The sequence below is a fragment of the Fonsecaea monophora genome, assembly GCF_001642475.1.
Source record: "Fonsecaea monophora strain CBS 269.37 chromosome Unknown Scaff121, whole genome shotgun sequence".
NCBI lineage: Eukaryota > Fungi > Ascomycota > Eurotiomycetes > Chaetothyriales > Herpotrichiellaceae > Fonsecaea > Fonsecaea monophora.
In genome coordinates this window covers 64,768-89,556 of record NW_019174052.1, presented here as the reverse complement: position 1 = coordinate 89,556, position 24,789 = coordinate 64,768, and the positions used below count along the sequence as shown (strand labels likewise).

Sequence of the window (24,789 nt, the reverse complement as noted above, 5' to 3'; positions counted from 1 at the left end):
CAACCCTCCCACCAAGAAGCCTTTCCCCACCTTTTCACTCACCGCCACTTAATCCATCCATTTTATCGGCATAGCAACAAAAACAAATTTATTATCGTCAATTCCCATTTCTGTCGGACCTATGGCGATGCAATATCGGCCCCAAACTTACTATCCTTATGGACAACCTCAGTGGCCTGAGGACGTCAAACCCGCTCTCACCGAAGACGATTCCTCCTCGATTCTCGACGACAAGGTCTTTGAATCCTCTACCCCCGCCGATATGACGGCTGCCGATGCCTCTGACAATCGACGTGCCTCAGTTACAAAGCTGGAGGAGGATTATCCTGCATCAGCCCATGTCTGGCAGGAGAGACCTCATGGTGTCATGGGACCTACCCGCCATTACTCGCAATCCTCGCTCCCAATGTCGAATCCCAATGGCCAATTTTTCGGTCAGATGAACACTGCAAACTGCGGTCCCGGCTTCATGCAAAATCAACAGTGGGCATTGTCGGCGCGGTCTGAGGCCAGCACTCCTACCCCCTTTTTCGGTCCGGTCCAAGAGCCCTTTGAGCAGCAGGTTCAGTATACCGGTGGACCTGTCACCTTCTCGGGTTTCTCCCAGCAAGACCCCGCCTCGGCCGTTTCCATGTCGCCGCAGTCTAGCCAAGGCGGTTGGGCTTCGACAACTTCGTCGGATGCTGCCGAGACAAGCAGCATTCTGCGGCACAGATACAGACCTGCGTCCCCACTACTAGTGTTGAGGTCCGATGGTATCAGGAAGAAGAATGCCAAATTCGAAATCCCTCCCGAGCGAAACATCAACACCATTGATGCCTTGATCAATCAGGCCACAAACGAGGACGAGAAAAAGGAGTTAAAACAGCAGAAACGATTACTGCGAAACCGACAGGCAGCGTATGTATAACTTCGACCTCTTGTTCATGGATGTCTGCTAACTGACCGCCTTTGCACAGACTTGATTCTCGCATGCGCAAAAAGCAAAACGCCGAAAAGTTGGAGGCGGACAAGAAACTTCTGATCAGCCAAAAGAATGAACTCGAGGAAGCCCTCGGCCAATTTGAAAGCGTTCTCAGCCATGAAAGACAACAGTGGATACTTGAACGTCAACGCCTCGAGGAGTGCATTGCCGAGATGAAATATCAGAATGAGGAGCTCATTCGGACGTCGACTCTGGAGACCGGCGAGCTTCGGCGGATGAACACCATTTTGAGGGACACCGTCAGGGAACTGGAACGCAATCAACATGCTCGTGCCTTCTCCTCCAACGCATCCGACGCCTTCTCCAACGACTTCTCGAATTTCAAGGATCTCGGTCTGGAGGACCAATGGAACGATGAGTTTGTCTTGATGGGCAGCGAAGACTTGAAGATGGAAGAATCAGAGTCGTTGCAACGACAGGCTACTCCAAGACCCAATACTTCCTCAACTCAACCAAACACTTCCACGAAGTCTGATGTCAAGGTCGACGCCGCTTTCAGCTGGGAGACGTTCTACATGTGCTTACTCTCTGGTGCCTTCATCATGTCGCAAGCCGGCTCCAGGGCAGCGAGTGCCGCATCTTCGGTCGCGGTTGTTGCACCCAATATGCCCGCGATGTCCGACACATATCGCGCTGAAGCCGGGAACGTCCTTCAGGCCGTACTTGCTTCTAGCCCGGAGGTAACCCACGAGGTTCTTCCTAGCCGACCCGCTCCTTCGCTAGACAGCAACGGTTTTCCCCACGCACTTTCGGATGTGTCTGGGATGACCCCTCAACCTTCTGACACTCCACTCGGCAATCTCCACGCCTCGCTCACCACCCCATCTAGTCACCAACAAACTGCAGCTGCATTCTCCCTCTCGGCTGCTTCATACAACCACATTAGTAGTCCTGACTGCGCTTTCGACGACGACGATGTGGTCGAAGTCAAGCCAACCCGAATGCAGCAGTTGTTTGCAGATATGCAAGCTCAAAGGGATGGCCTCGAGAAAATGAGTGGCATCAGTGGGAAAGCCCGCGAACGGAGTGTGCTCCTCGAACGAGTCCCCGAGAAAGTCCTTCGAGATTTCCGCGAACTGATTGCCAGGGTCGAGTAATGAAGCCTGCCACACCAGCGCTCCTTGGTCCTTGTACAAGCAAAATTGTTCAAATCCGACAATGCCCTTTTCCTTTCTGCAAGGGTATTCGGAGCGGTGGAGGGATCCCTTTTGTTTTTCTTTTTTGTTACATTCTCCCTTTTGAAGCTACATTCTCTTTTCAGACGGGCAGGTCTGATTAACCAAACCTACGAAAGCGAAAGACTCATATGCTTCAGGGCACAATTTCCTTATCTCCTTTACACTTTAGGGATTTCCTGGAATTTGATCAGGATATGAAATCAGTTGATACGATAGGACACGACATGATTGATTATGATGACCCAGAACTTTTAACGGCCTATGACATGAAAACTCTTTTTCTCTTTTGTTTCTGCACTTATTATTTCGGAGTGGGATTGGAAAGGGAAGGGAGGGGAAGGGGTGCACATAGCATAACAACTCGGAAGATCTAGGGATGGGAGCTGGGGAGCAGGAGAGGGACGACGTGAAACCGAGAGGTCAGGGTATTATCAGAAAGACAATCAGACACCGGAGGGCTTTTATTATTGGACAGATACTCTCCCACGAGAGCAATTGAAGGGATAGGGACCGAGCATAGGGGAACGATTGACCACAAATCTGGATGAATGGGAGGGGGCAGGGAGGGATGGCCAGGTCGGTCGATGGAAAGGATGAACTCGAGGGCAAATCAAGAGCCCCCGCTACGATGTTACGACCAAAACAGTCGACGTACAGTTTTATAACGCCTTTTTTTTCCCTCATGTAGCACCGCATAAAGAGAACATGCCTCGGGCCGGGAAAAAGACACAGGAAATGAAATGGGCTGCCGAGCACCACATATCCCGAGCACATGAAATAGAGGCGATGAGATATTTTGAAATTTGGGGGGATATGAAACCCAACAACTTCACGAGCTCTTTGTTTCTAGATTCTGTTTGGTATTCCCTGGGGATCCTGGGGATCAGGCCATCTGCTCTTGGGATTCCACGTCTATCTGCTTCGATAAGGTGGCCCAGTGGCCAGACAGGTTCAAAAGGTTCCGAAAGGACCCAAACCCACGGGGCAGCCATCGATCCGTGTGAGCGAGCAAGCATTCTGTTCTATCACGGGCATGTACTTTTTGCTTTGTCTTGCTTTGCTCTGCTCTGGCTCTGAATTGCCTTGCTTTTGACGTCTGTCGTTTCACCGAGCTCACTCGCTTCGAGCTTGACCACCCATGATCAACCAAGTCAGCGGATACAACGGGTAATCCCCCTTCCATCGGTGATGGCCGTCGTCAACGTCAATGGTCCGCGGTCTGACCAAGGAAAAGGCAATATTCATGGGACCTTTGGCATGCTGAACCGCGCGGCCAGAACAAACCTTTGTGATCAGATGTCCATCCCCGGACTAAGGGACGAGAAGGGATGCAGTTCCCTCCCAGACCCCTGCATCATGCAGGCACGGCGTTCATCCATCTCCACAACGACTAACCAACAACTTGACCTAGATATCCATAAGAATGGGCCACGGCGCTGTCGATAGCTACCCTTTTGCCTGAGCGTTTCACGGGTTGAATCCTTTCTGAAGTTAGATATCAACAAAGTGGGAACAGTAGAGCAACGTAAGAGTGTCCCTCAATCTGGTTGCCTGGGCAGACCCCGTGGATGCGCGAGGGGCGCAATAACAGGGCGGATAGGGCCCCAAGGGGCCAGTCATGGATAAGGTCGTTATTCAATCTGCCTATCTGTCGTCGGGTTCATCGGCTCTCTCATAGTAAGTTTGAGTCATATCGCTGTGTTTGCTTGTCTCTGGATCGAGAGATGAGATGACCAGACCATCGTCCCAGGATGACCTCGGCATGCTAATGAGGACGGTGCAAAGCCACAGTCTCATTTTGGTGGATCATATTTCTCCTTCCAAATCCTGATAATCACAAACACCAACATGTCAGCACACAGTCACGCATCACCGCTCTTTGTCCGGATCACAAATGAAACATCCAACGTTCTCCATGAGGTCAGGAGCCGGTCGGTTCAATGCCCTTGGATTGTTGCGCCTCGTCGAGCACTGCGGCCCAGCCACCTCGCCCTTGGGAGTTGGAGTGTCCAACACGAACCACTGCGCAGGCAAGCAGGGTTGGTAGTGGAGGCCCAGGTCGCCAAACAGGTCACATCAGTGTCTCCAAAGTTTGACCGCCAATCAGGCACATCTTGGCATTGGGATACAGGACACCGCCGGAATTTCGACCCAATTCGTGTGAAAATGCGCAGAGCGAGTGTGATTAAAGGGCTGGGTGAGGGACAAGGTGATCGGGTGATAGGCAGTTCTGGGACAAAATGACAGGAGACCATGACTTACCAGGAATTTCCCAATGTCTTTGCACCATTCTTTTCGGCCAATCTTAGAAGTTGCGCTGCTTTAAACTATGTCGCAAGCCCCATGTGTCAGTAGCCATATATTTCTCCGAGTGAAACATTGACCGTGATTCGCGGAGTTCAGCATGACTCGAGGCTAATGCAAGGTACGGGGACAAGAGGTTTAGAGCTGGCCGCTGAGTGGGTGAGTGGCTTCTGCATTGCTGCCCAAAGTGAAGCTGCCATTGAGAGGGAGCCGTATTGGGGTATTTCGTGTATTTGGGGGCCGTAGGACGCCCAAGTTTGTGTCAGAAGGGCCGCATCCGAGTAATAGCACTCCCGATATGGGTCAGACTGCGTTACACCCGAACCTCATGGTCGGAAGCCATTCGGGGGCGGATGAGGCTCAGCTGGGTTGGCTGGCTGGCCTGGTGCTGCTGCTGCTTATCACGTGTCGCGAGGAAAGGGGGCAGGGGTGTAAGTGCTGATGAATGGGCAAAGATATCAAAGGCACATGCGGTAGTTGGGCTGCCAAAGCAACAGGTTTCCAGGGCGAGGAAAAAGAACACAGAAACTCACCTTGTCCTTTTTCCCTCCAAATCCTTCAAGGTAGCACCAAGCAGCTTCGTTCATGGCATCCGTATCTCCTAAATTTGCCGCTGTCTCGTAATATTGCCTTGCTGCAACTTTGTCGACCGGAACCCCCCAGCCATGTCTGAAGCAGTTTGCCAACTCGAAGATTGCTAGCACAAGTTCTCCTTTGGCAGCACCTCCCTTTTTTATTCCAGCCTTTAGAGCATCGGACTCGATGGTGGCCGAGTTGGACGCTGCTGCCGACAGGTAGGAAACTGCCTTTGCGGGATCAGGCTCACATCCCCATCCATGGCGAAGAGACAGTCCATACAGGACCTGGGATAAGACGTTTCCGGACTCTGCAAGTTGGTGGAACATTTGGGTTGCCTCCCTGAGATCACCAGACTCGTGGAGTTGAATGGCCTTCTGGATGTCAATGTCACTCTCTGGGTCGTTGATACTTCGAGGGCGGGATGAAGGTGGACCTGGGGGTCCTAAGCTGAGAGACTCTAGATCGCCTGTCAAAGCATGAGCCGGCATGGCGGGACTTTTGCTGGCTAGAATGGTAGCACGTTCCTCCCACTTGGCCTCCGTCTCTTGACGATCACCAGATTCAGAATATGCATCAGCAATGTCAGGAAGGTCAGAAGGCAGATTGACAGAGCTGGTGCTCGCGGCGCGGTCCCTGTTCAGATGCAGCCGCTCTGACAGTCGTCGATGTTCCTTCTTTTCTTTGTCTGGGGAGGACAAGTCGGCAGCACTAGGACTCTGGCTTTTTCGAAATCGACCAAATGAGCGTCTCGAGGAAGGACTCTTTGGTTCGCCGCCTGCAGCAAAGTACCGATCGTTCTCAAACCCAGGTGGATTGATATATTCTTCTGTGTGTGTGTCGGTACGAACGAAGGTGAATTGATTCGCCTGAGGCAGAGAGGCGCCATGGAGGCCGACATCGTCATCGATCTTGTCCTTCCTCTTGAGCAAGTCTTTCAGAGGCATTGTAGGGGCTAGCGGTGAATCCTGCGGTGAGGATGCCTCGGCGTATGATAGAACAGACACAATTTGTGGGGTGGTTTGGTGGGCTTCGAGGAAGAGAAAAAGTGGTCAGGATCTGCTGCGATATTGACAGTACCTCTTAATATGTGTGCAGGACTTCGACATGAGGAAACGAGGGAATCGACTTGCAAGCGACTGTGTTGCGGCTGTGCGAGCGGTTACTGGCGAACTGGGGTCTGTGGTGAGAGGGTGAGATTGAGATTGGCAGCTATGGTTGGTGTCTTGGAAGGGGAGATTTGACGGCGTCTTGACGATGGGCGGTGCACGGGGGCCTAAACGAGCAAATCTGGGTGGCTCGACAGATATCGAGTCCCTCGTACTGTGTACATCCTCGGTGCCTACAGCAGCATTCAAGCACTCATAGATGCAGATTTTGTGCCTTGTACATGATCATTCCATTTCTTCTCAACGCATTTTGATTCCTTGGCTACGCAAGAGGCTACGCTCCTACGCTTCCATCCTTCATTTCCCCTACACCATTGTTTGTGCCACCAACACACAGGGCTTGGGGTCCCTTAGCAGGGATGAAACAGGTGGCTTAAAGCAGTCAAGTGAGGGGCAATAGGATGCGCAGCCTGCTGAAGAGAGATTGGCGACCTTGAATACTACTGGCGATCGAGGAACTTAACCTTCACCACATTCCTCCGCCATCCTCGCATCGCTTCCTTTTCCATCCCTCGCCTTGGTTGTTGTTGCACGTCAATCTCATCAGCTCTCGTCCCAACCTGGCCATGGAGGTTCTAGGTTTGCCCAAGGAAATCCTCGCACACATCCTCTCATATCTGCCCCCTGCGGTCATCGCCAGCTTTGGCCGAACTTGCAAGGCTGCGCATGACTTTGTTCGTCCCCAAAACCAGCTTCTCTGGAGATCGGCTTTTTTGCATGTGTTTGACGATCCCAATGATGCTTGGTCCATGATGCCCAATCCAACGCCATTGGCAGCAGAGCGCGATTGGGATTGGCATCGCGAACTCTCTACTAGGCTGATGGCTTTACGAAGTGTCCAGTCCAAATGGTGTGGTCTTGACAGTTGTGCTGAAACCTATCTTAATGCGCTGCTGGACATCCTCGACACGGCCAAATTTGCACCCAATCCTCGTGATATTGCTAACGGCCAAATTCCCAAGGAGGACGACCGGACAACCTCGTTGAACCTTCAAATCCTCTCCGGTTTGACTCCCTACCGGGACGGCATCGAGAGTCTCATCCACGATGTAGGGACGCGGAGGACGCCTCAAGGCGCCAGATCCGATGAGCGCCTGTTGGGCACGACACTGCGTTTCACCAGAAGCATGACCGCAAGCGAGAATGACAAGAATCGACCAGAGTCCGCCTGCAGACTCCATGTATCTTATGGTCTCACCACTCGCGAGCGCATCGAGCACAGGGCTAGAGGTGCAGCGAGGCGGAAAGTGTACAATTGGAGCTTGAGTGGGCCGGACAATGATTACGGTCCCTTCCACAGGGATGGCAGTGGGAAGGTCGACTGGGCTTTGCTCGAGGCTGTCTTCAGCGTCATCAGCCGCAATTTTTCCATGTGCGTCGAAGGCCGCATCGCGATGCCCCAAGGTTTCTGCTTTTCTCTCCCTCACCGCACACTGCCCGATCCCACGAGCCCCAATGACTGGGCGCGCGTCACTGGGGCATGGTTAGGGACGTACTCTTGGCTCGACTACTCTGATCTTGTCACGTTCAACGCCTGGACTAGTGATCATCCCGGTCGACCAACCCTGGACGACGAGCCCGAAGACTGTGGCGATCTGATGAAGCTCGAACTCAAGCTCGATGATACAGTTGCCTCTGATTCGCGTCTGATGACGTCCCTTCCCGTGTGTACTGACCTACCCGTGTTATACTTTTCTGGCCTTTCACGTGGCCATGCTGGCATGCACCGGCCGGTCATTGGGGTAAGAGGTTGCGCAAGCCTTGTCCCAGGCGGACGAGAGGTAAGATGGAGATACATCATAAATTATGGCGGCCAAGACCAGTGGCAGTTGGAAGGCGTCCAGCCAGGAGGTGTGAGATCTGGAGGTGTTTTTGGGTTGTGGACACAATGCGACCATGAGGAGAACGGACCAGTTGGGCCATTCTGCTATTTCCCGATGGAGCTTTGCAAGCCGACCAGTGTCGTTTTGGCCACTTGATGTGCGACGTATGAGTGAGAGGAACTACAGCATCACTACTGGGAGGTTGTGTGTATCGCCCAAGTCGCAGTCCTATCCGCAACGTTATCCTTCTAGACGTGGTCCTGGGAGACCCGGATATGTCTACCGACATCAGTGCCGGGACAATCACAGCAAATAGAGTCACCTTTCGCCCTACTTAAATGATCTCGATATCGAACGCTTACATTTGAAACCGCCCGTTCCTTCTGGGGGATCGGCATCCCTTCAATGTTTTCGTCCCCCATACCACTTTATGGCTTCGTTGACCACGCAACAGTGGGCAAGGTGGCGCGCTCAAACGGCAAGCTTGTGCAGATCTGGCCATCGGACTTCTTTCTGACTATCTCATGCCATGCGTACTTCAGGGCACGTGTGACCTCTTCAACATACAAAGGCTCCTGACTTTGTCGATGGTAAGCTGCATGTCCGGGAAGATACTCCTTGTTACGGGGGAGCCTGTGCGATGAAATTCCCGAGTCGTGCTCCCTCGATAGTTTTTGAAGTGTGGGACTCTGGTTTTGCACGGGGCGATATCACCATCATCGTTTGGAAATGGATGAGGACTGGGTTCTTCCTGGCCGCCATGTGGAAGTCCAGTGCCTGATTTTGGCGCCGCATCTTGCGTGTAATATCAACTCTTAGGAGATTTGGACATTCGTGTCACTCCTCTGCTCAGAATGGTCAGTGGGATCGACCTGTCCGTGTCAGTGCTAGGCGGAGATGAGTTGAACAGACGTGCGGTGCTATGGATGCAGCCGTCTAAAAATCGAAACTTGATCAAAGGAACACCCACAGGCCGAGGCGCGAGACAAGTCACAGACGATTCGCAGGATGCTCGGCCACTGCCCACTGCACTCACTCGGCAAACGCCTCTTGGGGTATCTCCGCCTCGAGTTTGACAAGAAGTCAAATCCCTATGAATATATGGAGCTGTGAAAGCCGCTCTCTCGATGCGGTCAGTCAGTCCGTACCTTTTTTTTCTTCCGACCTTTTGCATCTCGTGCTTTGGTGACAATGGTCGACTGCTACACGCCGAGCGAGCTCGAGCTCGAGCTCCCCTATCCTTTGACCACAAAGAATCGAGACGAAACGACGAAAAAGCGTGTTGAATTCCAGCCAGCCACACTGGGCCAATTTTGTGATTTTCCCACGAGGTAGGGACCAAGAGTTGTCAAATTAAGAAAACGAAAAGAAAAGAAAAGATCACCGCTGCTGCGCTGATACGGTACTCCAAGCATCCCATGGGCAAGGAAGGGGGAAAGATGATCTCAATCGGGGGTTTCCTCCGAGGGAATCATATGCTCCTGCTCGGGCTCGGCCTCTCTCGTGCACGTGCCACTTGTGCCCCTGTACAGCCGCTACTGTACATAACATAAAACGTGACGATAATATAGTATATAGACCCACCCACCGGCAGGATTCGACGTGATGTGGATGATCAAGATGGGGCGTCGAGTCGAGACCGAGTCTTAAGACATGAGGACGGCATTGGGCATTGGGACAGAAATGTGCAAGGATAAGGACAAGGGTAAGGGCAAGGCTCACTGACTACTGGGGGAAATATGAGGGAAAGCTACAGAAGTCGTACGAGTCGCATGAGATGCGGACAGGAGTGGGACAAACACCAAGGATGACCAAGTAGGAGGAAGAGAGTCTACCATATTCATGACTATCAATGGTCTCAGTAGCAACAGCAGCAGGAGCAGCAGCAGAAGCACTCACGCCATTAGCGAAAAAGTAACCATGCTATCAGTCGGACATACCACACATGGACCAGCCTGTTGGCAGTTTGATGCTATAATATCTATGGTATGTAAATGGGAACAACAAAACAAAACGAAAAGGGAAAAAAGGGGACTAAAATCGACATCAATGCTATTGGCATCATGGACTATAGACTATCGACTAGGTAGGTAGGTATTCATGTTATTTCCTTTCCTCTAGGAGTAGTAGATTGAACGGAGCCGCAGAAACTGCCTGGTTGGCCAACGCTGCCCTCGCTCTTTCTCTTAAAGACCATCTGTAAAACACAGCTGAGTGATCGATCCGGCAATTTTAGACGGTAACAAATCGCAGCCAAAACAAAAAAGCCATCCGCCTATCTCCATCTCCACCTCCATTCCCATCTCCATGCCAGCCTCGTATCGTGTGTGGTATCATATCGTCGTGGATAACAGTTATATGTAAATCATAAAGTGGTCGTTGCTCCCTTTGTCAAGCCAGCAAGCTTTCTTGACATTTTTGCGTCGCAGTTGCGCAAGAGGGGGAGGGGGGAAAAAGGAAATTCGTGGGTTTGCGTGGATATGCGTGTGTGCTCGAGAAAAAAAAGGCCCGTGTCGTAAGTAGAGTGTGGAAAACTCTCTTCCGCTAGGTATCTGATCTAGAGATATTCTTTGGTGGTTCTGGCGGAAATGTGCGCAAATACCAACTCTCCAAGTGAGACAAGTGGCGTTCGGCGTGGCGCCATTCATGCACGCCCTCGCAAAAGACCAAAAAAGATAGGATACGCATGACCTTGTGTTGCCGTCGTAGCGCTGTAAAAGGCGGGGTTGGGAGGTTGCGAAAAGTGAATGCTCATAATACTTGGTCGTCCGTATGCACGTAGCGTAATGCAGGTCCACAGGCTGCATTCAAAACTCCAACAATGTTGTGGTGGTCATGCTCGGCGGAAGCTTTTCGCCACTGTCGCACAGGCGCAAAGCATGGACCCCCCAAAGGGTCCAGTCTGTGATTGCCTCGGCTGTACATAGTATCGCATTGCATGCTCAAGCACAAAGGGATGAATATGACGCTTGCTCATGTTCATAAGGATGTCGTAATGATGCTGTGAAGGAGAATGAATCAAGCCCCGGCATCTTCAAGCACTTGGTGCTGCATAATGGATTGTCGCGCCAGGAAGTCCTTTGGCCACCACCTGGTATGTCGAGGATGAGGACAGCGGCGTAAGTAGCTCTGTGGAACCATCCTCTTTGGCGGCTGCAGCAGTCAATCGAGGCCGCATAGTCGAGGGTTCGTTGAAAAAATCGTCATCTCGGTGATTCTCAAACGAGAATCCAGTGCTGAAGAGCAATCGCATTAAATTCTTGATCATGGTCGCCGACGAGTAGTTTTACAAAGGATATTGATTCAAAGAGAAAATAAACAGACAAGAGAGAGAGAGAAATACATACAAGACAAAGCCAAGCAGATATGCCGCCATTGACATGGCCAGCCCTTGAGGTTGGGGGGTGGTTTGAACAAGTGGGGTGAGAGATGTCGACGTCGTTGCTTGCATCAGCTGTGACCAAAAACTGGGTAGCGATGCGGGGGGTGGTTCCCAAGAACCAAGAGATCCAGTCACCAGTGGAATGACCTGCGGGATCGGATGATGGGCCTGTTTTCCGAGGGATACGCGGCTTCGAGCTTCGCCAAGGGGGGGGGGGGGTCAGTTGAGTGGGTGTTGGGGCCAGAGAATGCTGGTGGCTGGGATTCGTTGATGTAATGATGATCGAGCCAAGTAACAGAGATATCGATGCCCAGAGAGAGAGAGAGGTGGTCCACGTGTCTATTATATGTTTGTTTTGGCCATCAAGTGTGTAGTACACAGGAGGAGGTATGGCGTTGTCTTGGAAGGGGATTTCGTGATCTGAGGCTGATGGCCCGCTCCCTCGAGTCTAGGATTCTGGCTGACGGTGGTCCACGAAAGCCTCAAAGCGCTTTTGGGTTATTGTTCCTTCACATGGCCAGGAGGAGGCTTTCGGCGGGTCGCTAGCTGTCCCTATTCTCCCCTATCCGAGGCCACAGGCCGATTCGGTGACCGCGGAGGGCGGTGAGTCTCCCATTGCCCATTGAGTTCATCCAGACCAGAGGCTGAGCGCCTGGAACAATGCACATGGGTCGACAATAGCAGTTAGCTACTCCGTTCCTCGACGCCCAAGGTGCATTGTTCCAGGCATTCAGAGCTCCGCAATCCAACCCCTTGTTGTGGGAAGTTTCTCTCGTGATTGTTGGATCCCTCCAGCCAGCCTGCTGAGTCCGCTGAACGTTTTCTCCCTTGCCTGGTAAGAAAGTAGTTGTTGTCCATTTCGGATGCTGGCTGGGGGATGCTGAGGGTCGCTTGCGTGACGTTGACACTGTTTTTGGCACATATGTGGGTAATCGGGGCGCTTGAGGGTCTCTTGGGGGCGCAGCTGGGCAGGGCGCGATCCACCAGAAGCTTCACACCCCCAATGGGTATCCAGATTTTGCCCGTGGCTTGACCTGGACAGGTCTAGGCTCTGCGTTCAGATCTCCAGACTTGCCATGCCAGGGTGATGACAACATCTGCGCCAAAAATTCCTCATGATTGCGTGGATGGGTGTCGTCAAGTCGTGTTGCTGGCCAACTCCTGAGCTGTGCACAGTAACCAATACCTTATGTAGGCGAAGCTCAAGCACAAACAAGGTGTACGAAGTATGTCTTTTTTGGTTTCTGGCGCAAAGGTGTCCTGCCTGAAACATCGATTCCCCCATGGTCGGATTGTTGTCCCGAATACCAAGTCCCTCTCCTGCTGATCACAGTTTCACCTGCGCGCGGCCACGAGGAGACACCATGGCGGTGATGTCGAAGGTTGTCTCCTGAACTCCCATTATAGATCGAGCGCCCTTAACTCGCTCATGGGGGTGCGGGTGAACAGAGAGGAGTCTCTCTTCATTATCATGCTTTCCACAGACACTTTGCCAGTGTGATAAAGCCCGAATGCATACCACCAATCATCAATGACTCACTACTCAGATAGGCTCCGAGTCCGAGATCCCCTGTTATCCCTGAAGACTCCCTCAGTCGCAAAGTCGGTGCTCAACTTCGGAAACACGTAGTGTGCGTGAAGGGGGTGTCCCTGTGCGCAGCAACTGTCAGCAGGTGGCGGAGACGCTGGACACGTCCCTGCAAGTGGCTTACATTGGGTCTTGATCAAGGGTTCTCATCAAATGTGGTCTGCCTCGACACTGCGTTCCGGGTGCCACATGATCTTGGACAGTCCATAGATCTCTCGACATGGCGTGAGATCTTCTCTGGTCTCTTACGCCCAAGGCGCGAAAGTTGCTAGCACGGTCTGAGCTGATCTCATGAAATGGGGGGCAGGTTTTCCAGGTTGTCTGCACATTGACAACTAACGCAGTCAAAATCGCCGATTCATCACCCTTTGTGTACAGATGGTTGTCGCCGTATTTGAACTTGACCTGCTCTCGGAGTTGGGATATTGAGACTCAAGTGCAGACTCTGGTAGGTGAACATCGCGCGACCCAAGGAGCAGCAACCATGGATTCCGTCAAGATGCCCCGGACTGGTTGTCAGCCGCTGGGATATGTGAATGTCAATAGGCTCGAGGGACCCAGGCCAGTTCGACAGCCAGAAGTATTGGCTCCATATCAGAAATGTATTGGGAATTTTCCAGCTTGTGATATCTTCCACTTTTCCGTCCTTGAACTCATCTTCTGTGACGAATAGGCCGAGACGCATACCGATAGTGCGTCGAAAGTGTCCTCGTTTCAGATCCAACTTCACATGACATTTGCAGGTCTTTTCCCAGTTGAAGAAAGGTAATGAGCGTTGTTCTCGTGGGAGAAAAGGAGGTCTTACTGAGCAAGCGCAGATGTTGACTTTCACCCGTGGCAATGGGGGTTCTCGTGCGATCTCAGACAGCAATCGGGCAGAGGCTTGGAGACAGAGCGGCGGCACCTGTCGTGGCTCTCGGTGAAGTCTTCAACTCCAATGGTTGAGCTGATGGCTAAAGTGCGACTGTGCAACTCGCGCCGAGCGCGCCGCTTTTCTATCATCCCACCCTCCCTCTCACCTTCGCACTCACCTCCCTCACTTCGCTCTCACCCCTCCGTCCTGGAACCTGCTCAATCACATACAGCGCCAGTTGAGACACCAAAATCGAACTCGACCCGACGAGACTCGAGCTAGAGGGGATCAAAAAGAAGGACAAACTTCTCGAAGATAATGTCAGGATCGTGAGCGCCAGCGTGCAGCAAGGCCTTGAATGTTGAAGCATACACAGTCGGGCAACCAAGCGTTACGGCACCACATCCACGATCAAGCGACTCACTTGACCGAGAGCCAAGGGAGATTGCAGATTTGAACAGGAACACGATTTGGAGCTTCGGACGCACAGTGAGGTCTACCAGAGCCCCGAGCTACATGGAAAAGTGGAGGAAGAACACAAGCAGCAGCTCGATCGGCGCCTTTAGGAATACTAAACGTGTGGAATCTCAATCTGAAATTCCAGCACCGAGTAAGCAGCAGGAGCAGGACCTCAGGAATCTTCGTCAGGCATTCGAGACGAAGTTCAAATAACAGCGCACGGCCGACCACGACCTCGAATTGCAACCTAACAAGCAGCTCGACCGTCTTCGCAAAGATCACGACGCTGGACTAAAGAAGCAGGCTAATGCCTTCCAGAGCATTCGACCACAATCCGGTTTTAGATGAAGCTCGATGAGCCAAAACCACTCGCGCATGATCGACTACAAGGAGCAACATCTTACCAAGCGCAATGAGAGTCTGAAGAAAGTGAGGCGCGAGAACGCCGCCATCGGAAATCAGCTCGTTGACTACGGTGTATATCGTGACGCTACACAAGAGAGCGACAGCTCCCCCGAACCGGGCGAGTCTTTCATCGATGAACCATATTCCCGCCCACCCCAGAATGAAGGCTTATGCAGCGGTGTCACCAACGAAATCCCTGCTCCAGGTCTGATTCCTACTTCCCTTCCCGCTTCGGCTATTGTCTACCCCGAGTCCGACCTCGACCTCTGGTAGATCTGCCGCTTTTGAGCAAGCGTAACATGGCGATAAGTCGTAGGTAGCCTCTGCTCGAGGATAGATGGATTGACTATACTACAATGGGTGGTCTATAAGGGACATGGCTGCTGTCACCGTGCTGAACCGCGCGGACCTCCTTCACCTCCAAACACCAGATACCCTACAGACCAATTTCATTGATAAGGACCCATGTATTCGCCCATGTTCGCGTCTCCATGCCTTTCCCGCATGTTGGCTGCGTTGTAGGCATGGGCAGACGCAGCGTCAGTCATGGCGCCCGGGTCGGTCATGTATCTCAGCAGATCGTCAATTTGAAGCTCCCAATTCCCTCCCGCGGCGCTCGCTGCCACGGTATCTACCTTTCGTGACGGCGGCTGCATCGCCTGAGCGACGTTATACCCAGAATATCCCGACGTGGGAAAGCTCTGAGCCGCGTGTCCGGAGGAAAAGTCAACCGATCGGCCGCGAGTTTCGGCGCCCACGGGTGCGGAGGAAAAAGCAGAAGACTGTGCTGAACGAGGGGGAAATGGAATCGTGTTTCTTGAGCCGACATTGTTGGCTCCACGGCCGCTGTCTCCGTGTAGGGTATCCGACGTAGAATATGGCGGGTCGCGGGCGTCGTCGTCAAAAGTCAGAGCCGCCCCGGGATTGGAAGCCTGCGGTTGAGTTGTCCTGTTTCCAGGAAGTGGCTCCCAGATATCGGGTGCCTGATCAGATGAGGCTGTCTCTCTCGTGCCGGCAGTGTTTTTGCGACTGATGTGAGTATACACACTTGAGTCAGCGTAATCTGAATCGCCTTGTCGAGCGGTAGCATATGTGGAGTGGCGTCTAAGTGCGTCAGAATCAAGACTCTCTTCTTTTCTTGTCGCGGTCCCAGGAGTGGACATGTAGGATGTTCGCTGTGATTTGCGTGACTGTTCTGGGACATCTGCTTGTTGACTGAGTGGAGCAGTCGATTGCCTGTGGTGCACCTGACCTTTGGGATCTGATGTTTGATAGGTGCCGGCAGATACTGTGAAGGAAGGGTTGCTGGTTTGTTCGACCACAGCGTCACTGGTTCTCTTTGCTGTGTTTCGATCGGCTGCGTTGGTGTCTTTCCTGTCCTTGCGACCGGTTACAAACGTGATCATCCCTTTTAATTCCGCCGAGATCGTTTCGAGCAGCTGGCTCAGCCCTTCGGCAGATGACCAGTAGGGGATGAGCGTGGTCGAGATAGTAACCAGCATTTGCAGCCTATCGAGAGACCCTAGGGCGACCAACAGACTAAAAGGCGACCCCTGCGTTGATGGAAACGGAGACAGGCTTTGGCGTGTCACACTCAAAGGGGGATCCGTGTTCGTTTCTCCGTTGGCGTTTCGTTCCCCTAGAGTCGCCGACCGAATTTCGTAGCTGAAATGGACCGCCGCGGCTAGGATCGATGTCATGGTACTAAGCCAACAGCTCTTGATCCATCCCATATCGGTCATGTGGGTCAAAATAGAGACGATGCTAACTGCAGAGGTGTGGCAGAGAGAAGAGCATTGCTGTGACTCGATATCGTCTCTGGGCATCTGCGTGCTCGCCTGAGCAGCACCTTCACCTGGGACGGAGGCTTGTTGAGCCCAGGCAACGCCGGGAGAGTCCGAGGTGAGGCCATAACCTGGATCCAGTCCCATTGGCTCAGTCTTGGTCCTTCGATTCAATGCAATGATCGCCATGTAGTAGTGAAGATGCAGTTGAGCAGCAAAAGTGTCCTGAGCTGGCATTCCCGGCTGACCCATGCTCGGTGGCAACTGCATGCACCAAGCGGCCAATCGAGCGTTCAGGTCCATCTTCGCTGCTCTCATGCCCATTGAACCCTCCCCACCGAGCCTTCTCTTCACTCCAGGGGAGTGGAGCTTCAACATTTCCCAGATTAGGACGCACAACGAGGTGTTAGCCAGGCAAAAGTCAACGTTTGCGGTGCAGACGGCTCTTAAAGCACCCGTATCGGGGTCGACTTCTTCCTCGTGTAGATCGTCTTCTGTGAGCAGAGTTTGATCACAGTCGTCCAAGTCGAAGCTCACCGGCCGGCCATGGTTCAGGGCACACAAAATCTCGGTCTGCACCACCATCCACCACATCGTCCGCATACGTCTCTGGCCGCGACGACGCATGGTCATCGATGCAAAGCGGCGGTGCAAGCCCAAGCCGAGCGCGATGCGGCTCGCAATTCCTGACCAATACCACGCGTTGGCCGAGACGTCGTCCCCCGAGTCGACATGCCACGTCAAGATCAACGCAGCCTGGAGCAGAAGCAAGCGGTCATTCTCGTAACGCATGTCGAACAATGTGCGCACACGGCGATACAGAGCTTCTTTGATGGACGACCGAGCGTTTTGGACGGTCGGATGAGTGGAGACATGCGCACCTGCAAGCAGGACACATTGTATCAACAACAGAGCCGGGGGCTCTTGAGTAAGAGCTGTGCCGCCGTCGGTGTCACCCCCTTTGCCCGTGCTGGCTTTCAGACGCCGGCGAAAATCTGCTTCCTGAACCACAGGATATCCTGGGTGAATATATTTGAAATATGCGTCTATCAGCTCGACTCGAATCTCGCTGACAGGTAATATGCCAAGGTCTGGGTCTGGCAGAGTCGTGAATGTCCAGTGTGGTGGTTCATGTGCGCTGGAGCTTTCCTGTGGTTGAATCACTGGTATAGCACGTGTGGTAGAGGACGAAGCGGAGGGCTTCCACGGAAGTGTCGATCGATAGTGCGGAAAGGGGTAATGGAGGCAGTCCGGGCGCGTTGTTCGGGCGTTGACCAAGTGAGCCAGATTTGAGACCGTTGTACCGACATATGCCCAACGGCTTTGCGGAGTAGCGGGAAGGGTATTATTAATTTCGGTGCGATAAAAGGTGGGTAAGGCTGAGCGTGAGAGATGGCCGTCTTCCACGGAGCGTATGATGTCGCTGGTCGACGGCGAGGTCATTGACCCCGCCTGGCTAACCAGCTCGGACTCCCCGTGTTCTTCTGACCGACCATGACGTGTTGGCGGAAAGCCCTGCTCATGCTCCCTTCCAGTCGAGTTGTGGCCTGATGCGGAGGCCTGGCCGTGGGAGGGAGGTCGGGAACGAGGATGACGCCGTACTCTTCTGAAATTCTCGCTCAAATGAAAGCTGTTTCACGCAGGCATCAAGTAAGCTATCATCTTGACGGATAATAATCGTTCTCACCATGTGTGCTTACCTGCAAGAAATACCGGCCTTCTCGCACGGAGCACAGGGCACTTGTTCCTTGTAATTGCATCGGACCTTGCGGCGGTGGCAGGTATCGCAGGCCATCGGATCGGCTGATGTTATTTCTGCCACGATCAGTTGACAGACGTGACTACCTTACTGTCTGCTGATACATCATGTCCGTTGTTGTCCAGCCTTCTTAGTAGGATAGCCTGTTCATCCCCCATCTCTCATCCCTGCAGGTACATAAGTCGGGGGAGACATCCGGGGTACGACAAAGAGAACCATGTTGGCGTCTCAACAACAGAAAATAAGCAGCCGAGGCGAAGCGCTAGAACTGCAATGGCCTCAGATAAGGGCAGATATAGATCGGGAGGGTCGAGCGGAGGAACATGTTCGGTTGGGTCCTGATCGCAGGCCTAAGTGGGCCCGGGTTGATTGAGATTTGATATTGACCAGGAAGATTGCGGCGAAGGTGGCTTAAGCTTGGCATATCTTGGCAAGGGTATGCGCTGTTATTGATCCTCTCCATTTGTTGCTGATCCACATCCCGAAAGTCAAGAATGATTAGGCCAGTGACATGAAGAGAAGAATGAATGGCAACGGCGCTGGCGCTGATAACGACCTAATAGAACCGCTTGATTCGTGCACTGGTGAAGCCACAGCATGGGATACTTGATAACAGCGAGGGCTAACAAGTATCGGCAGATTCATGATCACGAAATGTATGCTCTGAACCCAACACATGGTCCCCTGATCGCTGATGCTGATGCTTTCCTCTATTAACCCAGACACCTTGAAGCGGAGCTACAGGAATTGACCATCCAGACAGAACCTCACAGCTTGAGAAGGCGTCCTTTACTCAGAATAGCCAGTCGATTCGGCGTTATATCCGCAACCGTGCGGCATCTATATCCGCCTGTCAGAGGACCACTTGCATGGTGATAAGTTTCGAGGGGAGAAAACGTACCCAGCTAGTGCCATGGTCTGGCGGAATTCTTGTGCGAGAATTTCCACAGCTTTTGTGACGCCTTCTTCGCCGCCAACCTAGAAGAACGCACGCCCGTCAGAAATCGGTCGAAGACGATGAAAGCAGAGTCCAGCATTGAGGCGAGCAAACATGGCGGAGGCGTAGGGTAATGTCACAAAGGAAAAGTCGAAAAAGAGCACAAACTCACCGAGAGACCCCAGATTGGAATCCGGCCAATGAAGACCATTTGAGCACCCAGCGCGATAGCCTTGAAGATATCGGTGCCTTTCCTGATACCCCCATCGAGAGCGATCTGGATCAATCTCTTACCGTTAGGGTCAAGGGCTGCGGGCGCGCAATCTCTTAACGCATCCAGACTGGCGGGGACCCCATCTAGCTGACGGCCGCCATGGTTGGAGATGACCACTCCGTCCAGGCCGTACTTGATGGCCATCCGGACATCTTCTGGGGTGTAGATGCCCTTGGCCCAGATCTGAAGTTTGGTCTGTGATTTCAACCATGGAATGACCGTTTCCCAGTCCTGTTTGGTATCTTTCTCCGTCTTCACAACCGACTTGAATCCTCTGGCACCCTTGTTCACGGTTCCTTCTTTTTCCGCGTCGCTTGCTTCAAATTTCATATTTGGGAAGCTCACACCAGGCGGCATCTGGAAGTTGTTGCGGTATTCGTTCAAACGTCGCCCCAGGACGGCCGTGTCGACGGTGAGAAAGATGCCCCTAAAGCCAGCCTCTGATCAGGAGGAAGCACAGTCCACTCAGTCAGCTAATGTTTTTATCGCTGCACGGCGGCGAGGAGAGGGAAGACTAGTGGAACCGTTCCACTACACATGAATGGGGGACAGAATGGAGACTCACTTTCAATCCTGCGGAGCGTTTGCACTGTCCGACTCCGATCTTTCATGATGGTGAGATGCATGAGATAGGGATTCCCACCCCCTTCGCGCGCGACATCCTCAATCGAAGTTGTCGAGTAAGATGATAGACCCATAGGGATTCCGGCCTTGGCTGCCGCTCGTGACGTTGCGAGTTCACCGTCGGGGTGTGCGAGCTTGTGTGCGGCAGCAGGAGCAAAACCGAGGGGTATTGGCAGCTACATCGAGAGCCTTTTGTCAGCGATCCTGCTCATGGTGACCACCATGCGATGTTGTTGTCTACCTTCTTCCCAAACATTTCAATGCTGGAATCCAGTTCCGACACATCGACCAAGACTCGTGGTCGAATCTTGTAGCGGTTGTATGCCGCTTCATTATCACGAAGACTATGTCCGACAGTCACACATATCGTCAGCACACGCCGTTCTTACGCATGAAGCGAGATCGGCGGTAGAGGTAGTCAAGAAAACTGTCCCGCAAGTCTCAGATTTGGTGTTTGCAAATGCTGTCCGCCACTGGCGTAATCCAGTCTAGGCTGGAAGCCTGTATAGAAGTATATTTGCTTCGGGGCACAGATGCGTACGTACGTTATCATATCGTCCGCTCCGTCATTGAAATAGTCTGGCCATTAAGGAAATCGAGTCAGCACGAATCAAATATCTCGGCCACGTCCCTCAGGGAAGAGAACCGATGAGATGGATGCTTCAATCCCAACCCGCCTGACGTTACACAGGAGTATATTGGGGGCCTCACCTCTATACATCTTCGGCACCTTCTTCTGTGCAAGTTCCCTAAGGTCGTTGATGGTCAAGACCGTTCCGAGGTCGTCTGGTCGTCGGGGCTCGATGACTATGCTGTCCAGATATCCCTCCACAGGATGATCTGCCGTGGAGATTTTGGCAGCTGATGCCATATCTGGCACGTCTGTTGGGGGTCGGACCAGAGTACTTGTTGTGCTGAATGCCATTGTTGCTGCTGGTCGAGTCACACCAGTATGAAAGTGAGCGTAGCTCAGAGATGCAACAAGAAAGAATGAAATACTATTCAGCTTCACTCCACGAAGGACGCCGCTTCGCTCAAGCTCGACGCGATCGGACAACGCCTTACGAAAAAGACAGAAAGAAGGAATTCCAGAGCATATCCAAAGGCCAATGGATGGTCTCGGGAATACACAGACGAATTCTCCAACAAAAGGGCGGCCCGAAAGCACCTCCACACGCCGACCCGGAGGTCGGATAGACACCGTTCGGGCTTGAATAGGATCCTCTCGAGACAATTTACGCAGACCTGGCGATAGTCAATGACCGGGACCGTATCACGCCTTATTTAGACCTGAGTACTCGGCCCCCAGTACAGTATCGCAGGGGTGGTTCTTCGGCCCCGAGATCCGTTGGCGCGAGGCCCACTAAACCACGATAGAGTCTATAGAGAGGTTCTCGGCGCTGATATGAAATGTCTCGCGTCTATCAGACGGATCCGAGGTTCTCGTCTGTTTTCAACAAAGATTGCAAAGCATGTTGCCGAGATACCAGCCGTTTCCAGGACTCAATACCTTCGACTCATTGTCCGAGTCCTTGTCGTGTCGGAGTTGGGATTCGATTGCTGACTGCATAACCGAGTCAAGATATTGAGTCCTGGCAATACTGCAAGAGAGCAAAGGTACACGTGGCATTCTGTGCACACATGTGCGTTTAGTATCGGCCTGTGGTCCACATTTTTGATCAGTCGAGACAAAGGCCTACCACTGCCGCCGCGACATTCTTCAACGGCTGTGGTCGGAACGTGGCTGATCTACCGTAAGTCAACGTGCTGGCGAGATCCCTACCAGGGGAAGGGAAGGAAAGACAGAAACTAAGAAGGACCACTGCAAAGACGTTACAAATGATGACAATGTTTGTATCTAACTCCTGATGTATGCTCAGTTCTAGTAGTCTCAATTTAAGTCGCATGTTCCCCCTAATGGCCATTGGAACAACAAGACCCTTGTCCATTAGTTGTAGATTCACCACTGGTCTGCCTTTTTAGCTGGTCTTCGTAGAGGACGCTTTTGCTGAAGAGCTGACTGCTTTGTGGCACGTCCATGAGCGGGTTCTCTTGGAAGAAGCCAGAGGGCTTGAGAGAGACCTGGATCGTCTCGCAGGGCATGATGGGGTAATCCTCGACGCGGACATTGTGCGTCAGCGAGATGCAGTGCCACAACACAATGTCTTCATTGTCCACGTTGTCCTTCCTGTTTGCCCAGGCAGCCACGTCGCCACTGCCGTCCTCGGTGGCCTTGTCCACGGGGAGCGCGATGCTCTGGTACGTATAGTTGCCACCAGCAAAAAGCTCGCCATCCCGATACCGGGTGACCCAGTACGGGTGGGTGGCAAACCTTGCTCGCTTGCCATGCTGCGAATCTGGTTGTGCGAGCAGCATCTGCTTCATGGGGCTTGCGATGGCGTAGGCCACAGGCTGGCCGGATACAGGGTTGATCGAGTTTGGGTTAATGATCTTGTACACGCGGTTCGGCGCGAAATCGGCAGAGCCAGCTTCGGTGATCTTGGTCTTCTTCACCACGTAGCCGACACCGTAGGGATTCAACTCGTCATCCGGCGCCATCGCTTCTGAGTCTTCCATCACCACGGTGTTGGCTGACCCGTCGAGGTTGGGATCAATTCGAAGAATAAACACTGTTTCATAGGTTAGATGAGCGGGGAGGAGAGAGGGGGCGGGAATCCATACCATGCTGGTGATGGGGAGCGAGGACGCCCTGGTTCACGACAGTGCCCCAGGGCACGGTAACGCCATGGTCGATGGGTTGTGTGGCCACGATACCCGTCGCCTTGATCTCATAATGCAGACCAGCTGCTTGGTCAAAATGGAAGGCGAAAATGTAGTCGTAGTTGCCAACCGTCAGGATCGATTGCAGGACCAGAACCCGAGCGCGGGTGATTGAAACCAAGCCGCTTCTGTTGTTGGTGTGCTTGTAGCCGATGCCATTGTCGATCTCATGCATGCACACGGCGTTCGGTTTCGGCACCGCCTCGCCTTTGCTATTGGTCACCACAAAGGAAAAGTATTTGATAACTCCCAGACAGTCACACCCAAGCTGTAGGTTGTTGGCCGAATTGCCGGCACCGACATCACCCAGGTCGAAGACGGACTTTCGATTGTAAGGGCTACGAGGATCAGCGTAGGGGACGACCATTTCACTCAGTGAGACTCGGTAGAACAACTCCCTCCCATCGTAGGTCACGTCGTTGATCACCATGCCCTCTCGGAAATTGAAAGACAGCCGGAAGCGCCACTTCTGCCATTTTATGAGATATCCGTCGACGGTGAAGGATGTCCCTTCTGGTTGGGTCACGATGAGCGGTTTCAGGTCCGTCCTTGCCGGCTTTTCTCTCAGGCTGTGATGAAATTCTTGTGCCTTGTGAGGGACGAACTTGGGGTTCGTGTTAGCCTTCGCATCTGCTCCGGTCGGTAGGTAGATGATTTCCACCAGCTTCTTGGACTTGTTCTCAAAAACCGGGGCAATCGGGAGAGGAAAGTCATAATGATTAGATGCGTTCGTGGCGCGTTTAGGGTCTTTGCAGAACATGTAGCACTGTATATTGTCATTAGTGGTGGGCTTTCCGACGCGCAGGAGATGCCCTACCTGAACCCTACGCTCGTGTTGTATCTCGTCTTCCCGGCCGTACGACCAAGTGTTGCACACAACTTCTGTACCTTCGGGAAGCTCGAGCTTCGCTATCGCCTTTTTGACCTCGGGATGCTCGGGAACCGTCAGCCGCATCTCTCGAGTCTCGTCCACATCTCCGCCGGGATAACCATTTTTGTCCAATTGCTTCAGTTGCTCGACTTCTTTGGTCTTCAGATTGACCACAGCGCTGAAGAAGTCATAACTGCCCCTGAGGAACCAAACAACTTGAGTCCTTCGCGGGATCTCGGGAAGTTTGGTCTTACCAGCCCGCTCAGCGGCCAGGTAGGGTAGCAGTGTCTTCTTGATGGGATTCAAGAGCGAGATGGCTTTGAAATGAACCGCACCCTCGGCATACTTGGATCTGATGAGCTGTGCGGTTTCTGTAATCTCTTCCGCCATGATGGGGTCAAGTGGGTGAAGGGTTTTCACTGGGGTATCGCTGATTGATCCCATGTTTGCTCTGTAGGGAAATTGTGCCTTCTCGCCGGTTCGAACTCACCGGGAAGACCTTACTGTCATAGACAAGAAGCAAGCTCTCCATGAGATATAAGGGGCTGTGATGCGTCGCCCACGCGTATACGCGCCCCATAGCAACCTCACCTTGCTCATTCTCTGTGTCCGAGAGGAGTGCTGTCGGCCTGGGAGATAAGTCGGGGCCGAGAGCCGCAACCTTTTAACAACATCGATATTCTGCTGGTCCGAATCAAGGTTCATAACAGATATTGAACTCCTGGGCAAGCTGGCTGCTTCGGGCCAGAGAGACCTTGAGACGTGGCTGTGTGTATCTCTGAGCATATTCTTCGGACTTCTTTCTGTACTGGTAGAGATATATCGGTGATAGCAATGATATTGAAAAGGGCCAAGCCTCAACGGCCGAAGCCCTTTATCAACCTGGAGCGGATCTTGGCAAAGCTTGGCGTATCCACCGGCGCGGGGCCGAGTTGTATGTAGGTACAGAGTATCTCGTGGCCTCAGGGTGGGTCTTTCCGCTCTTTGCTATCTTCCGTAGGCTCGTTTTTCGCTGCACTTATCGTGCTTTCCCGATA

At 52.7% G+C, this 24,789-nt stretch overlaps 6 protein-coding genes across 6 annotated transcripts; 3 read left to right on the top strand and 3 right to left on the bottom strand.

Annotated features, from left to right (window-relative positions):
* Positions 1–121: 121 nt before the first annotated feature.
* On the top strand, positions 122–2,082 carry AYO21_10493 (hypothetical protein; the record flags this gene model as incomplete). The annotated part of the gene is made up of 2 exons (XM_022660410.1): positions 122–900; positions 960–2,082. The coding sequence occupies 2 exons, from the start codon at positions 122–124 to the stop codon at positions 2,080–2,082; spliced, it is 1,902 nt and encodes a 633-aa protein (XP_022507305.1).
* A 2,843-nt stretch (positions 2,083–4,925) lies between these two features.
* AYO21_10492 (hypothetical protein) lies at positions 4,926–5,990 on the bottom strand (the record flags this gene model as incomplete). The annotated part of the gene is made up of 2 exons (XM_022660409.1): positions 4,926–4,949; positions 5,001–5,990. The coding sequence occupies 2 exons, from the start codon at positions 5,988–5,990 to the stop codon at positions 4,926–4,928; spliced, it is 1,014 nt and encodes a 337-aa protein (XP_022507304.1).
* Positions 5,991–6,778: 788 nt separating this feature from the next.
* Positions 6,779–8,191, top strand: AYO21_10491 (hypothetical protein; the record flags this gene model as incomplete). The annotated part of the gene is made up of 1 exon (XM_022660408.1): positions 6,779–8,191. One exon carries the CDS (start codon positions 6,779–6,781, stop codon positions 8,189–8,191), a length of 1,413 nt encoding a protein of 470 aa, XP_022507303.1.
* Positions 8,192–14,671: 6,480 nt separating this feature from the next.
* On the top strand, positions 14,672–14,995 carry AYO21_10490 (hypothetical protein; the record flags this gene model as incomplete). The annotated part of the gene is made up of 1 exon (XM_022660407.1): positions 14,672–14,995. One exon carries the CDS (start codon positions 14,672–14,674, stop codon positions 14,993–14,995), a length of 324 nt encoding a protein of 107 aa, XP_022507302.1.
* Positions 14,996–15,171: 176 nt separating this feature from the next.
* AYO21_10489 (hypothetical protein) lies at positions 15,172–21,025 on the bottom strand (the record flags this gene model as incomplete). The annotated part of the gene is made up of 7 exons (XM_022660406.1): positions 15,172–18,066; positions 18,207–18,321; positions 19,167–19,243; positions 19,375–19,916; positions 20,042–20,276; positions 20,342–20,444; positions 20,820–21,025. The coding sequence occupies 7 exons, from the start codon at positions 21,023–21,025 to the stop codon at positions 15,172–15,174; spliced, it is 4,173 nt and encodes a 1,390-aa protein (XP_022507301.1).
* Positions 21,026–22,014: 989 nt separating this feature from the next.
* On the bottom strand, positions 22,015–24,142 carry AYO21_10488 (hypothetical protein; the record flags this gene model as incomplete). The annotated part of the gene is made up of 3 exons (XM_022660405.1): positions 22,015–22,730; positions 22,783–23,647; positions 23,699–24,142. The coding sequence occupies 3 exons, from the start codon at positions 24,140–24,142 to the stop codon at positions 22,015–22,017; spliced, it is 2,025 nt and encodes a 674-aa protein (XP_022507300.1).
* Positions 24,143–24,789: the final 647 nt, after the last annotated feature.